Below are 15678 nucleotides of genomic sequence, written 5' to 3'. Positions count from 1 at the left end.
CAAACTTCAAGATGAGTGGAAAAATAAAACAGTGTTTGTAAAACATAGATACCACTCCCTGCATTATTTTTCCAAAGAAATCAAAAGACAGAAGACTTATTAATTTTGGCAAACACCTTCAATGGTAGTTACTCAATGAACATCCTTAAATGCAGGATGTTTATACCACGCTACATTTGGCTGGCAAGAAGCCAAGTCATTTTGTGTTCAAACATGGATTAAAAAGCTTCAAGAAGTCTTACATTTCAATATTGAATATATTAATGCAGTTCACAATTAAAGAATATCAAGAATCGTAATCTTACAGCACACAAGGCAGCCATCTGGCACATTTCCAAACTTCATAAGACTTTAGTTCTCTTAAACTCTCTTGCAAATATTAATTTACATGAATTTATCATTTGTCTATTATTTCCCAAAGCTCTTAATGACATTTGAAAAAAAAAACAATTCACTCTGACAAATGTATGTTGCTAATCCTTAACTATCTCAAAGTAACTACTTATTGCCAAGTATAGCTGTAAAAAAATTCAAAATGAATTTTGAAAAGCAAATCAAAATCTTTAGAACAAAAAGTGTTGGGGAGTTCTAATACAAACTTCCATTCACAGGAAGATGAGATTATCATGCATTACTGTTCTTTTGAATTCAAAACTGATACATTGTTAATTTTGGCATGCTCTCATTTAAATCAAGAGGCTCTGGGGTCATACTTCATTGTAGAGATTGATCACTAAATGTTGATTAACATTCCAATACTTGACTGAAGAGATTCGGTTTTTCAGGTGAAACGTTATGTTGGGTTGCATCTGCCTCCCAAAAGAGATCTGAAGTGCACTATTTGAAAACAGAGAAGTCTTCCCTGTGTCCTCACTGACATGGCTACTGCGTGAACAGGTCAAATTAGCTCAATACTGTCCATAAATAAATTGTCACATAAATAAGCTGTTTCCGTGCAGTACAATAGCCAATACACTTGGTATTTCCAAAGCACTTTGTGAAAGCCACAACCTAACTGAAATGAATAAAGTAGTTTAAACATTTTAGTAGTAATTATCATCACAAGGATGTTGTAAGTTTTCATAGCTAATTAAGTACTCTTAACTACAAATAATTTCATAATATAGAATACATGAAAGACAATGACTATTTATGCATAGAAAGCTTAGGAATGAATATCTACACTTTCAAAATAGCTGTTTGAGTTCAGCTTGTGTATGATGGGAAATGAAGAGTACCTCAGATAAGTTTAAATACATTGTACAAAAGCAAATCAACCCTAGATTTTAGAATGATTCAAATTAGACTCAATATTAAGATTTATTGAATACTGCAATTATATACATGCTTATGCCCATAACAAAAGATACTGTTACTGTAAAGTGAAACTTAACAATTATCATTTTGTATTAATCTAACACCTTTAACAAAATAATCCTGAAGAAGCTTCACACAAGTTTAACCATTACATAAAATGTAATGCCAGAGAAGATTTCAGGTAATGACAAAAAGATTAGTTATAAAGAAGTGGCTTTTAACAAGGCCTATACAAAAAAAGAGGAGTAATAGATGGAGACTGTTTAACAAACGCCAAATTATGGGGTTTTTAAAGAGCTGAAAGTATGCACTCCCCCAAAAAAAGGGTGTGGTGGAGGGGTGGGGAGTCTGACTTCTTGGAGTCTTGTAGAGCTAGCAGATGATCGAGGGATTTGGCTAAGTAGAGACTATAAAATGTGGATGAGAAATGTGAATCGGACATCTTGATAGGACAGAACTAATGAAGAAAGGTTGATGGACAAGGGGAATGTAACAGCATAGAATATCGTTAGCATATTTTTGACAAGCTGAGGCTTATGAAAGGCTAAGTGAAATGGAGAGTTCAGACATAGCTGGGCGAGCACAGCTTGGAACAAAGCTGGATGCTGAAGTTGCAGTGTGGTTCAACCTTCAGTAGTAACTGGATCAAGGAAAGATGGTGAAACGGTTTGAAATTTATCAGCACACATATCTTGTTACAACCTTTGCTTAGTTTGCACTTAATTATTTTCATTTCTGCTGCATTGATAATCTTCAATTTTTCCCTCTTTATTACTCAAGTTTTTAAAAAATTGTTAAATTGTTTTCTAGTCATATAACACATTAACAGCCTGTAAATAACAGCAGACATGTTGGTTTCCTTGCCTTCACCTTGTATCTTGGTTGTTCCAATTTTACCGAACTGTTTACCCGTTCAATTTGTTACAAGTTACATAACTCAAACTTATCTGCTTTCCGAAGAAGAGTCAATTTCAACTGGAACAGTTGACTCCCATTTCTCTCTCTGCAGGTGCTGTCTGGACCTGAATTTATCCAGCACTTTGTCTTATTTCAGATCTTCAGCTCCACAAAGTTTGCTTTTATTTACACCTTTAATCATTTCTCATGCTGAATGACCTGCTGTGGTTTTCTAGCATTTCTAGTTTTAATTGTTCACTTATATCAACACAATTTTGGCTGCTCCATTAAAGCAAGACTATAGTAAGGAATACAAATCATGACAAAACAGCTTTCAAATAATTGGCCAAAAGTTTCGGTCTGTATTTACATGATACAGAACAAAAAATTTGTAACATCAAATTCAGATGCATTTGTGTAGCTGGATTACTCTCTCTATAGGTACAGCTGCTCCTTTATTATCCCAACTGATTGGTTGTGATGAAATATTGCATTTAAAAAACCAACATGTACTGAAGCTTCCAGAATAATCAGAAATTGCTGCTTCCAATGAAAACCATGCCACCCATTCACTTCACCAAATAAATGATCAGAAGACATTGAGTTTAAAGGATTATTGGGGATGGGTCATAATGCCTTTAATTGCCATAAAAAGCACTGAAAAGTCTCACTTACCAAAGCCAAGTGTGTTGGAACATGAATCAGGGGCTATTTTTCCTGCAGCAGCAGAGGCTGAGAGGTGACCTTATAGAGGTTTATAAAATGAGGGGCATGGATAATGTAAATAGACAAGGTGTTTTCCCTGGGGTGGGGGAGTCCAGAGTTGGAGGGCATAGGTTAGGGCAAGAGGGAAAACTTTCAAGAAGGGACCTAAGGGGCAACTTTTTCCACAGAGGGTGGTGCATGTATGGAATGAGCTGCCAATTACAACATTACAAGGCGTCTGGATGGGTAAATGAATAGGTGCATATGGGTACAGGTATATATGCCAAGTGTTGGCAAATGGGACTAGATTAGGTTCGGATTTCTGGTCGGCATGTACGATTTGGACCAAAGGGCCTGTTTCTGTGCTGTACATCTCTGACACTGAGTCCTTGAATTGCTAACCCCAATGGAAGAGGCTGATTCATCACAATATAGTTTTATTTACTCAAAGATGTGTAATGTTACATTAAAGGGCAATATTGTCAGGCTTTACAGGTCTAAAACAATCTCCAACCTAGTTGCCTAAGACATAAGGCCATGACTACATCATTCAATCTTCTCTAACTTGGCTCGTAATTTATTTACAGCAAAACCTATCAGCAAGTTACAAAGCATCCTGTTGGCTGCATGTGAAACATTAAATGTAGTTAGTTAGTCCTAGTTCATAATCAGTTAGTCTCATTCACTTGCGATGACGTGTCAAAATAAGCAAGCACGATTGCGACGTCTCCAATGTTGGGTTGAATGTTAGGACCTCCACTGAGAAATCAGAATTATCTGAATAAGTCCACATGATTTACTTTGGTCTTAACTGTTCAAGATATCATTTTAGTTTCTCTGAAATATGAAATATTTCAGTCCAAAAAATGCAAATGAATTAAACAAGAATTGACTGATTTATTGATTCAGCAAAATTTATGCTGAAGATGCACATTCAGCATTTAAAGATATCAGTAATATTAAAACTAAGCAATGCCTTTAGAAAAATGAGAATCTCAAAACTTTGTAGCAAAAGAACCCACACATCCTATTGTGTCATCTCTTTAAAACAGCAGCCCACTTAGAACTTCCCCCTCTTATTAATTATTTAAATTAATTGTAATTAATTATTTATTCTCTTTGAATTCTCTAATTCTGTTTTCATCACCATTTCATATACTTTGCCTAAAATTTATCGAAAACATCTGTGTTCATTCGATGAATTGTGAATTTATTCAATTTTAGATACTTTCTGATCAAACTGGTCAGAGATGGTATTGCAGTATACACTTCTAGAACAGGTAGGACTGGATCCTCGGCCTCCTGGCTCCAAGGTAGGGACATTCTCTTTGTCACAATAGACCTTGTTTTGTGACTGAAAAATCAGCTGATTTTTTTTCTTTTGCCTCACATCTTAATACCTCTCTCACTGACATCTGTGCAATCATCTTTCATCTTTAATACTGTCCTATAATTTCTGGGAATTATTGATGTCTTCATCTTCATGTTACTCCTTGATAGCATCATAAAGCACATTTGGGCCATATCTCAAATGTACACTGGTAAGACCAGGGATTGACTGCTCCAACTTTCTTGATTGCTCCAACACACATTTTTGATTGTGTGTCTGGCATCCAGTCTTGAATCAACTACAAGTATTTTTGCATTAATTCTTCAGATGTGGGTGTATTTATTGCTGACTTACTTTTTTGAGAATATGGTAGAAGCTTGCCTTCTTGAACCATTGCAGGCTATGGACTGGAAATGCTCTCACAATACTATTATGTATGGAACTCCAAGTTTTTAAAAACACGAATGAAAGGAACAACAAATTAAGTCAAAACCAGCATGGTATCCAACATGCACATGAACCCAGAGAATGTAGCTTCGGGAGATGCTGTGAAAGAACCATCTTGGATCTGACCACTGAATTTGAAGGAGGAAAAATTTTTGACGAAGCAATGAATGATAGGTGTATGTAATATTGTCCTGAGGAATTCCTGAAGCAATGTTCTGAGTTCAAGATGACTGCCTTCAGCAACTATTTGCTCTTGTGCCAGTATGAATCCCAGCCACGAGAGTGTTTGCCACTGTTCCTAATGATGCACTCATTTGTGTTACTCAGTTAAATGTTGCCTTCATATCAAGGGCAGTCATTCTTACCTTCACCTTTGGACTTGTGCTACAATGAAGTCTATGGCCAAGCAGTTCCAGCAAAACCTAAATCGCTAACCTGCTTTCACTTATGTTCAAATCAGCAGTCACCACTTCACAGCACCGTTGACAACTCTTTCCATCATTTTGATTGAAATCATGATTTAAATAATGAACTAGTAATTAGCCAGATTGTCCTGTGTTGTAGATATAACATTCCTGGGCAATTTTGCATATTATAAAGATAGATATTGCCAGCATTATAACTGTACTGAAAAGATTGATTAGGATCTGGAATACAGATATCCCACAACAAATCGGATTTGTTGGAATTTAACACCTTTATTGTATCTGGTTTCCTCAACATTTCTGAGATATACATGTGAAACTGAAACCATTACCTATCCTGTCAGAAACTTTATACCTTTGCCACTGTTGTCACCTATCCTTTGTCCCCACAATCAGAATGAGCTATATTGTTTGCAATTTAATTGTCCTGTGAAATCTGTGTTGAACTTCTGACTGTCCATCACAAAGGCTTCTATCTGTGTCTCAGGCCACATGAAAGAGTGAAATCTTAATCCACATCTTTGTTTCCTTCATACAATTATTCCAAAACGCCTCCTTCACCTTCCATAATCTCCAGTAGTCAGCCTGGCTCTTTGTACTCCAACGCCTGAGATTTAACATCAATATCCTTATGTTTAAATCTAATAGCCGTGCCTCTTATCTCAGTAACCTCCCACAGTTCTGCCAGTAATCTATGCCCATCAATCTCTCGCCCCTCGTACAAATGGTGGACCGTTGGCGGCTGCCTCGTCAAGCCCCAACTCACTGGAATTCTCTGCAACTTTTCCTTTCCCCCACCAAACTATTAATCGCTCCTCTAATATCTCCTTCATTAGTTCTGAGTCCATTTTTTTCAGATCACTGTCAAGTGGGGATTTTCTGAACGTTTTGTCTCAGTAAAAAAAGCTGGATATAAATTCAATTGTTTGCTGCTGAACTATAATCAGGTCATTCCAATGAAATGAAAATGTTTCTCTGTGGGCCAGGTTTGGTTTGGATGGATAAGGAAGCAGCATTACACCTCTCTGTTTCCGGGTGCCGGGCCTGAACTCTCCACCTATGAAAAGTGGACACACACACAGGACGGACGGGCAGATCCGGGAGATTAAACCGGCGGCTAATGAATGGAAAATACAGAACAAGACGGCGCTAAGTTATATAAACCAAGGCGACGACACGCCGGTTAAACTCCATCTTATTTTGTCACAATCAAGAGGCGAGCCTTGAAGCCTCGGGGGGGGGTAATGACCTGGGGCCACAGTTCAGAGAGTGGCGGCACAGACAGGGCCTCTTCCACACACACACACCCCAACCCCGACCCCGACCCCGACCCCGCCAACCAGACTGCGGCGGACTCAGGCTCACCGCCTTGTCCAACCGGCTTTTGAGGGGGGGGCCGCTCCAAGTCCAGAGACTGAACTAAAATCAGTAAAGGAACTCACCAGCAGGAAGAGGAGGATGTGCCGTATGGAGTGAGAGAGCTGCAGAGGCGCTGTAGGTTTCATGGTAGTGGTGAGTGAGTGGGCTGGCCGGTGGGGCTTCCACACTGCTTCCCTCTCTCCGCTCCACTTACACCGCAGGCCGCCTCCGGAACCACAAGCCGCTGCTTCGGGAGGGGCGGGGAGAACAATGCGCAAACACTTCCTGTGCTACTTCATAGCATCTCGGGAGTTGTAGTTTCACAGTCACGGCACCATCGCCTGTTTGAGAGCAGCTTGTGGAGCAGAGAGACTACAGGGACCAGTATGCAGTGTTAGGCCGGCGCTGAAGACACATCTATTTTGTTGGTAAAAAAGTAAAATAATGTTTTAATTAATTGCCGAAGGGAGATTAGCTCCTTGATTCTCTTTTTTCTTCCGGACACTGACGGGGGAAGTTGTCTCAGTTGTTATACAAATGAAGAAGTAAAATGGAGAGAGCTCGAGGTTGAAAAGTTTTCTCCTTTTTTTTGTCCCCAGGCCTTTCAGCAGCTGTAGGTAAATAAAGTCCAACTATTGAACTTGAGAGATAGTGATCGCAAATGAAATCTTTTTAATTAGAACTTCTTTTAATTTTCAATGAAGTTCTCGCTTTTGGTGTTCAAAGGTGTGTAGCGTAAAATTGGTAAATTGTTTTATTTGACTAAGGGGAAAAGTACAATTATTTGTTTACCGATATAGTCCTATGGATAGTATGATAATGTGTTTAATATGCCAAACGTTTTGAACTTAATACTTCACTGGCATTTGAGAGTTGAAGAATCTGAGGACAAGCTCAAACCACACCCAATTAATGAAAATTGCTTGATTGGTTTTGAATTTTTAAACTTAATATATGCATGCAAATAACATTTTGATCCCGTAAAAGTAATATCGTTCCGAATCAGAAAGTTGTAATTTTAGACCTTATTTGATAATTAAGTTGAGTACAAAATCTTGATTGGTTGGTGCTTTCTACAACTAAGAAAATGCTGTGTTGTTGGAGGTGTCATTGCAACTAGGGCTGTCAGATGAACGTTAAATATTCTGTTGCACAATTTGAAGAAAAGCCAATAGATCATCCCATGCTTTGGCCAACATTTCACAAAATGGAGCGATTCGTTTCCATCTCCCCGTTAGTGAAAGCTACTTAATACAAGTTAGCAGCTGTGTTCCGACATACCATACAGACCTTAAGATCATAAGCGATAGGGGCAGAATAAGGCCATTTGGCTCATCGAGTCTGCTTCACCAGCCATTCAGTCATGGCTCATATGTTTCTCAACCCCATTATCCTGCCCTATTCCCCCATTATAACTCTCAATCCCCTTACCAATCAAGGACATATCTATCTCTGTCTTAAGTGCACTCAATGATTTGGCCTCCACAACTCTCTGCAGCAATGAGTTCAATAGATTAACCACTCTCTGGCTGAAGAATTTCATCTCAGTACTAAAGGACCATCATTTCATTTGAGGGCTGTGCCCTTGGGTCCTAGTCTCTCCTACTAGTGGAAACATCTCATCCATTGCGACTCTATCCAGGCTTTTCAGTATTCTGTAACTTTCAATGAAATCCACCCTCAGCCTTCTGAATGCCATCAAGTATTCTGCCACCCAGAATCCTCAACCACTCCTCCTGTGACAAGCCCATCATCCCCAGAATCATTCTCATACACCTCCTCTGGACCCTCTCCAATGAAGCATAACCTTTCTTTGCTATGGGGCCCAAAATGTAGATATTGATAAATTAATACAGTGTTGAAACAGGCCCTTTGGCCTAACAAGTCTACACTGACCCTCACAATGTTCAAAATGCAGTCTGACCAGAGTCTTAGGCTCATCAGTACATCCCTAATCTTTTATTCTAGCCTTTTTGAAATGAAAGCTGATTTTTTTTATTTGCCTTCCTTACTGCCAAGTGAATCTGCATGTTAAACTAAAGAGAACCCTGAACTAGGACTCCCAAGTCCCTTTGTGCTTCAGATTTACAATGCTCTGGCCTATTTAGTTTACACCTCTATTCATCCTAACAAAATGTGCAACTTCACACTTTCCTACATCGTATTCCATCTGTCACTTCTTTCCCCACTCTCCTAGCCTGTCTAATTCTTCTGCAGCCTTTCCTCTTCCTCAACACTGCCTGTCCCTCCATCACTCTGTGTATATGCAGACTTAGCCACAATACTCTGTTCCTCCATTCAGATCGTTAATGTATAACATAAATAGTTGTTGTCTCAACATGGGCCTCTGTGCAACTCCACTTGTCACCAGCTGCCAGCCTGGAAAATATCCCTACTGTCTGCCTTCTGCCAATCAGCCAATCCTCCATCCATACGATTTATTTGATGTGATTTTAGACAAAGTATTCAGAACAATTTGCTGCAGTAACATCAAAATTGCCAAGGACAAATGTCATGTTAAAGTGTTTAAATTGGTGACAAGTTAACAGTAGTGGCAAGAAGGAAACCATCAAATAATTAAACCTGTTGGTGTATTGTGGCAATTAAACATATATACAAGCCGAAAATCATGAAGCAGAGATGCTTTATTCCACTGACACAAGGAGAACAAGTCTACACTGACCCTCACAGGTTAAATTTAAAAAATGAAGTATTTACACTGAACTAAACTTGTAGTTCACATCTAGTCGACAAAATTCTTTTCAGTCTTCCCCCTCTCTTGAGGTCATAGAAATGTGCACCATGGAAACAGAATTTTAGATCCAACTCATCCATACCGACCAGATAACCTAACCTAATCTAGTCCCATTTGCCAGCACTTGGGCCCATATCCCTCTAAATCCTTCCTATTCATATACCCATCCAGATGCCTTTTAAATGTTGTGATTATACCAGCCTCCATCACTTCCTCTGGCAGCTCATTCCACGCACAGTCTGTGTGAAAAAGTTGCCCTTTAGATTGCTTTTAATTCTTTCCCCTCTCACCCTAAATCTATGCCCTCTAGCTCTGGACTCCCCCAACCCAGGGAAAATACCTTGTCTATAAACTCAACCATGTCCTGCATGATTTTAAAAATCCTCTATAAGGTCACCCATCAGCCTCCGACGCTCCAGGGAAAATAGCCCCAGCCTATTGAGCCTTTCCCTATAGCTTAAACCCTCCGACCCTGGCAAGATCCTTATAAATCTTTTCTGAACCCTTTCAAGTTTCTCAACATTCTTCATATAGGAGGGAGACCAGAATTGCACACAATATTCCAGTCTACTGCAATCAATTTTTGAAAGTTCTTGTCTCATGACATTAGAATTTTTCTTACTCCATTTAAATATTTAGTTTTTATGGAAGGTTTATTCTCTTCCATACCTATTTTAAAACAAATAGAATTATGAACACTCAACCCAAAGTGTTCCTCTACTATCACACCAGTCACTTGCCCTATTACCCAAGAGAAGGTCAGGTTTTGCTCCTTTGACAGGGATTGGTGCTGAGTCCACTTTTGTTGTCATTTATATAAATAATTTAGATGAGAATATCGAAAGCATGATTAGTGTGGGTGGACGGATGACACCAAGATTGGTGGTATACTGGACATTGAAGAAAGTTTTTTCTAAGGTTACAAAAGCGATATTGATGAATTGGGTCAATGTGCTGAAGAATGGCAGATGGAGTTTAATTTGAATAAATGCGAGGTATTGATCTTTGCAAAACAAACAAAGGCTGGACTTATACAATTAAAAGTAGTGCTTTAGGCAGTATTGTAGAACAGAGGGACCTAGGGGCTCAGGTACATAAGTCTTTGAAGTTTGCATCACATATATATATATATATGGTGGTTAAGAAAGCGTTTAGCATGCTTGCCATCATTACTCAGGCCTTTGAGTATAGAAGTTGGGATATCATGTTGAGGTTGTACAAGTCATTGGTGAGGGCTCTTCTGGACGACAGTGTGCAGTTCTGCTTGCCCTATTATAGCAAGGATATTATTAACCTGGAGAGGATTCAGAAGACATTTACCAGGATGTTACTGGGAATGGAGGGTTTGAGTTATAAGAAGAGCTGATAAGATTGTAGCATTATGGGATTTAAGAAACCTGAAACTAAAGTTGCATTCCTTTGAGTCACACAAGGATGAAATCTTCCAGGTACAGCTGTTACTTATGCAGTTCTGGGTATGGGGAGGAAAGCGTATGAAATGATTACTGTGGTATATGCTGACTTCGAGAACTATCCTTTAGTTTTGGGTCTGCTACCATAAAAGTCCAATCCTTTCTTTGTGTTTGTTACACCAGAAGGAATAAATTCGTCAAGTCTGAATCCTGCTCCTTACTTTAGAGTATAATTTCATTAGAAGCAGTTCAAACATTCAGTCAATGAGCTTCTTGGATGAAGTGATCCTGGGGATTATTGCCGAACAAAGAGACCTTGGAGTTCAGGTTCATTGTTCCTTGAAAGTAGAGTCACGGGTAGATAGAATAGTGAAGAAATCCTTTGATATACTTTCCTTTATTGGTCAGCACATTGAGTATAGCGGTTAGGAGGTCATGTTGTGGCTGTAGAGGATACTGGTTAGGCCACTTCTGAAATATTGTGTACAATTCTGGTCTACCTCCTATAGAAAGGATGTTGTGAAACTTGGAAGGGTTCAAAAAAGATTTACAAGAATTGGAGGTTTGAGCTGTCTGGAGAGGTTGTATAGGATGAGACTATTTTCCTTGGAGCATTGGAAGCTAAGAAAACTTAGAGGTTTATAAAATCATGAGGGTTGGGGAGGTCCAGAGCTAGAGAATGAAGGTTTAAGGAGAGAGAGGAAAAATTTAAAAGGGACATAGGGCAAATTTTTCCATGCAGAGGGTGGTGCATGTATGGAATGAGGGCCTGTGCCCGAAACGTCGAATCTCCTGTTCCCTGGATGCTGCCTGACCTGCTGTGCTGTTCCAGCAATAAAGTTTCAACTTTGATCTCCAGCATCTGCAGACCTCACTTTCTCCTCCATGTATGGAATGAGCTGTCAGAGTTGGTGGTGGCTGGTACAACATTTAAAAGGCATCTGGATGTGTATATGAATAGGAAGGGTTTAGAGGGATATGGGCCAAGTGCTGGCAAATGGGACTAGATTAATTTAGGATATGTGGTCAGCATGGACAAGTTGGACCGAAGGGTCTGTTTCCATGCTGTACATCTCTGACTCTATGAGAGGCTGGATAGGCTGGGAATTTTTTCACTGGAGCGCAGGAGGTTGAGAGGTGACCTTAAAGAGGTTTATAAAATAATGAAAGGTATAGGTTAGGTGAATGGCAGGTGTCTTTTCTCGAGAGAGAGGGATTTCAAGACTCGGGGCATATTTTTAAGGCTGAATTGTTAATGGGCAAACTTATAAGTAACAGGAAGAAGTATTGAAACATGTAAATGTTCTAATGACAAAACCAGTCCATATTCCTCAAAGACATCAGTCTTCTCTCAGCTTTTAAGTAAATGAGGTGAGATTCAGAACTCAGCTGAAAGGAGAGATTTCCACAAATGAAGAGAAAAGTGGATGTGGACAAGATGTTTTAAATAAAATCATAAATACTCAAAGTGAAGATCAAAAGTGGAAGCAAAAGGAAAATCTCATCAACGCTGTGAACTAGTGCTATTGAACTTTATTTTCCCCTCATTTTATTTTTCCAACCATCCTGTTTCTTTGTGTTTATATTTGTCTGTATTGATATTTTAAAATGGAGTTAAGAGTTTCAACTAGTAGAGTTATATGTTTATAATTCATAATTTTGATGACATGTGGCTAGAATCTATTTGTAATGAATATATGTTCTTGTTAAGTGCACGTGTCTGCTCAATGTTTTCAGTTAACCTGATTCCACTAGACGGGTGAATTGGGGACTTTATATACTTCGAATAAATCATTAACCTTTTGTGATGACCCCATGAGTAACAGGGCTTGAGAATCAGCATGCTCTATTGAGTGGGTCCTAATACCTTTAAACTAGGTGAACTGGCTGATTTTGGAAGCTCTGAGTAAGGGTCATTGGACCCGAAACATTAACTTTGATTTCTCTTCACAGATGCTGCCAGACCTGCTGAGCTTTTCCAGCTATTTCTGTTTTTGTTTGTGGAAAGGCAAAGTCTTTTACAGGTACTACATGTGAAGCTGTCCCTTACTGGTACTCCGGGATGATCACTATTGACACTTTATTTGTAGGGTTAGCATCTGCTTTATATTAATAGTGACATTGTTTGCAAGAATAAGGCTATATTTAACTTTTGTAAGTCCCTAGTTTGGCATCAGAGCGGGTATTATATCCTGTTCTGGGCACTGCGCTTTCTAAAGAATGTAAAGGAATAAAAGAGATTGCAGAAGAGGTTTACGTGAATGGTTCTAATTAAGATAAATCAGAGAAGCTGAGTCTGTCCTCCTTGACAAAAGGTTGGCTGAAAGTGATGTGATGGAAATAGTCAAAGTCATGAGTGGTCTAGACAGAATAAATACGGAGAAAATTTTCCCATCGTGCAAGGATTAAGAACAAGAGAGCACGGTTTTTAAAGTATTTAGTGAAAGAAACACAAATAATATGGGAAGAACAATTTCAAGCAGCAAGGGTCTGGAATGCATTGCCAGTGAGTGCAGTGGAAGTAAATCCAATGAAGACGTTCAGAAGGGATTTAGATATTCTGGGAAAAGACAGGAGAATGGCACGAAATGTGATGCTCATTTGGAGAAACAACACTGACACAATGGGCTTAATTGGAGCATAAGTTTAAAGTGTGTCGGGGAAAGTTTAAAAGAGATGTGTAAGGAATATTTTTTACACAGATGGTGGTAGGTCCCTTAAACATGCTGCCAGGGGATGTGGTAGAAGTATATACATTAGCAAAGTTTAAGAGGTATTAGACAGACTCAAGAACAGGTATTAAATAGAGGGACATGGACCACATATAGCAGAATGCCATCATGATCAGCATTGAAATGATGGACAAAGAGGTCTGATTTTGTGCCGTATTGTTCTGTGTTCTATGTTACTGTGTTGCATCAGTTTTGTGATTCTGTATCAGTTGTTAACTGGAGTTTTCTACTTTTGTGATTGATGTTGAGGTCCTTCATATCTCTTTTGACACATCCTTGAATCACTGCCTTGGGCACCCCATAGGTCACTTAGTACAGGATGTCTCTCTGCATAACACAACTTTGGGAATGTGGTTGTGTTCCACCTTGTGCATATGTTGAAGCTAGTGCTCCCATCTCTGCTTGATTAGTACTATATATTTGGCATTTGTGCCTCAGATGTCTTGTTCATTTCATGTGATGTTAAGGATACATCTCAAACACCTGTGGAGGTTATTGGGCCTTTGTTTGTTGAGATATGCCGATTGTCCTTTGTTATCTATGGCTCCTTATGATTGAAGAGGAGGACAAAATGCCAGCAGATCTTTGAAATCTAAAATGTAAGCCATGAAAATATTTTAAAAAAATAAGCCAAGGGAAGAATTTTCAAGACTTAAGACAAGATTTTGGGAAAAAAATGCTTTTAGAGAAAGTAAAAGAATTTGGGATAAGCATATCTCTTGAATCTGACAACTTCCACACGAGATACAGCGTTAAGAAAAAATGTGAGGAAATTATAGCTTTGTTTGTCAAATTTTCCAAGCCCTCTGGATTCAGAAATAGTGTTCTTGAAGTGGAAAGCTGTGACTATCACTTCCTCAAAGTAAATAGAGAAGGGGAAATGAGAAAATCAAAATTGTCAGTTTATTGTCACTTGTGGGGAGCAGTTTGTGGAATGTATCATGACAGACCATATCACTCAGTCCTTTGAGGTGCACAATCCGATCATTGACGTAGTTTTGTAAAGGGTAGGTCAGGTCTGACTAGTTGATTTGAACAAAACTTTAAATTATATGGAATTGGAGAGAACGTTGTTACATTGTTTTGGAGTTAGATTAATTAGGTAATTTGTTGTATTGTGTGCCATTCTGAACACTGCCTCATGAAAATTGGACTTAGAATGTGATATAATCCCCAGCATGGCAGTCTTCACCTTGAGTTCTTTGCTCGAAGGCGGGTCTGGTCCTCAGTGCCTTGACCTCCAACACAGAAGGACAGGAAGTAGGTACCAGTCCATCTCAGTCAGAGGGCAGATTGAACCAACATGCTGTTGGCACCAATCTGGTTCACATTGGATGTCCAACTAACCAGCCTCAAGGGTCCAAGTTGCAGTGGAAACATACTTTTTTTTACATGCATACTGTAGCCTGGAATTATGAATAGTAATGGTAGAGGCTCATATGGCTGGCTAGGAATTTCTTCCACTCATACTGCAATTTGTGCGTGACTTAAAATATGATACTCAACCAGTTTGATTGTGTTAAATATATCTTCCTTGGCTATCAACTCTGAATGAGACTTGAATCTGAGCTTCTGGCTCAGAGGAAGTACTCTATCATTGTGCCTCAAGATCACTTCTGCACAACCTGGGGCTTAAAGAATTATGTCATAAGAGCAGATTGCGTAAACATCCTTTGTATTTCCTTATGTTTAAAGTGATCCAGAGAAGGTGTTTAAAATGTTTAGGAATTCAATCTGGGTAGATACTGGGAGCTCTGTGGCCATGAAGGAGGGGTCACGATCCTAAAATTCAAATAGGACCATTTTTAATGAAATACGAAAAAAAAAACACATGGAGTAATAGAAATCTGGATTTCTCTTCCATCAAAACTTTGTGGATATTGAACAAGTGGAATTTTCAAGACTGAGATCAACAGATGTTTTGCATGATTTAGCATGTATTGTCACTTTAGTTAATATAGATGACTCAGTTGCCAGAAGAAGAAAGATCCTTTTCTTTATGGGGTTAAGAAAGGTTTGCTTAGCTAATCACAACACAATGATAAATAAGTTTGATCAAGAGCCTGACTAGTCCACAATGGTTTGTTTCTCAAATTGAATATCTGCCATGTGGCTGTGTTCAGCCACAGTGGTATCAGCATGGCTGTTGATTCCAGTTCCACTTTCCTTACTCCTCAAGTTCATTCTCCACACTGAACACCTCAACTTCTCTGCCTTAGAGGTTCTTCATATCCACCAAAATATCATTCCCACTTAGCTCAAACCTATTCATCAATTCTCCCAACTATTCTTATCATTA

At 38.9% G+C, this 15678-nt stretch overlaps 2 protein-coding genes across 14 annotated transcripts in view; one reads left to right on the top strand and one right to left on the bottom strand.

Moving 5' to 3' along the window:
- erp44 (endoplasmic reticulum protein 44) overlaps nucleotides 1-6730 on the bottom strand; it is a 99628-nt gene extending 92898 nt beyond the window's left edge. The window contains exon 1 of one of the 2 annotated variants that reach the window (XM_043690040.1): nucleotides 6564-6730. In XM_043690040.1, the coding sequence (XP_043545975.1) occupies nucleotides 6564-6626 (63 nt within the window). In that variant the 5' untranslated portion in view covers nucleotides 6627-6730. The remainder of the gene's footprint in view (nucleotides 1-6563) is intronic. The other variant, XM_043690041.1, reaches the window with a different exon arrangement.
- An 86-nt stretch (nucleotides 6731-6816) lies between these two features.
- The window catches only part of invs (inversin), a 277037-nt gene continuing 268175 nt past the window's right edge, over nucleotides 6817-15678 (top strand). For 6 of the 12 annotated variants that reach the window (XM_043690029.1, XM_043690037.1, XM_043690026.1 and 3 more), the window contains exon 1: nucleotides 6824-7097. The gene's annotated coding sequence lies outside the window, so the exon portion shown is untranslated. Of the gene's footprint in view, nucleotides 7098-7127; nucleotides 7207-12600; nucleotides 12672-15678 lie in introns of those variants that run through there. The other 6 variants (XM_043690034.1, XM_043690032.1, XM_043690030.1 and 3 more) reach the window with 5 other exon arrangements.

Source organism: Chiloscyllium plagiosum, chromosome 5, assembly GCF_004010195.1.
Source record: "Chiloscyllium plagiosum isolate BGI_BamShark_2017 chromosome 5, ASM401019v2, whole genome shotgun sequence".
NCBI lineage: Eukaryota > Metazoa > Chordata > Chondrichthyes > Orectolobiformes > Hemiscylliidae > Chiloscyllium > Chiloscyllium plagiosum.
This window is presented reverse-complemented; position numbering and strand designations above follow the sequence as displayed.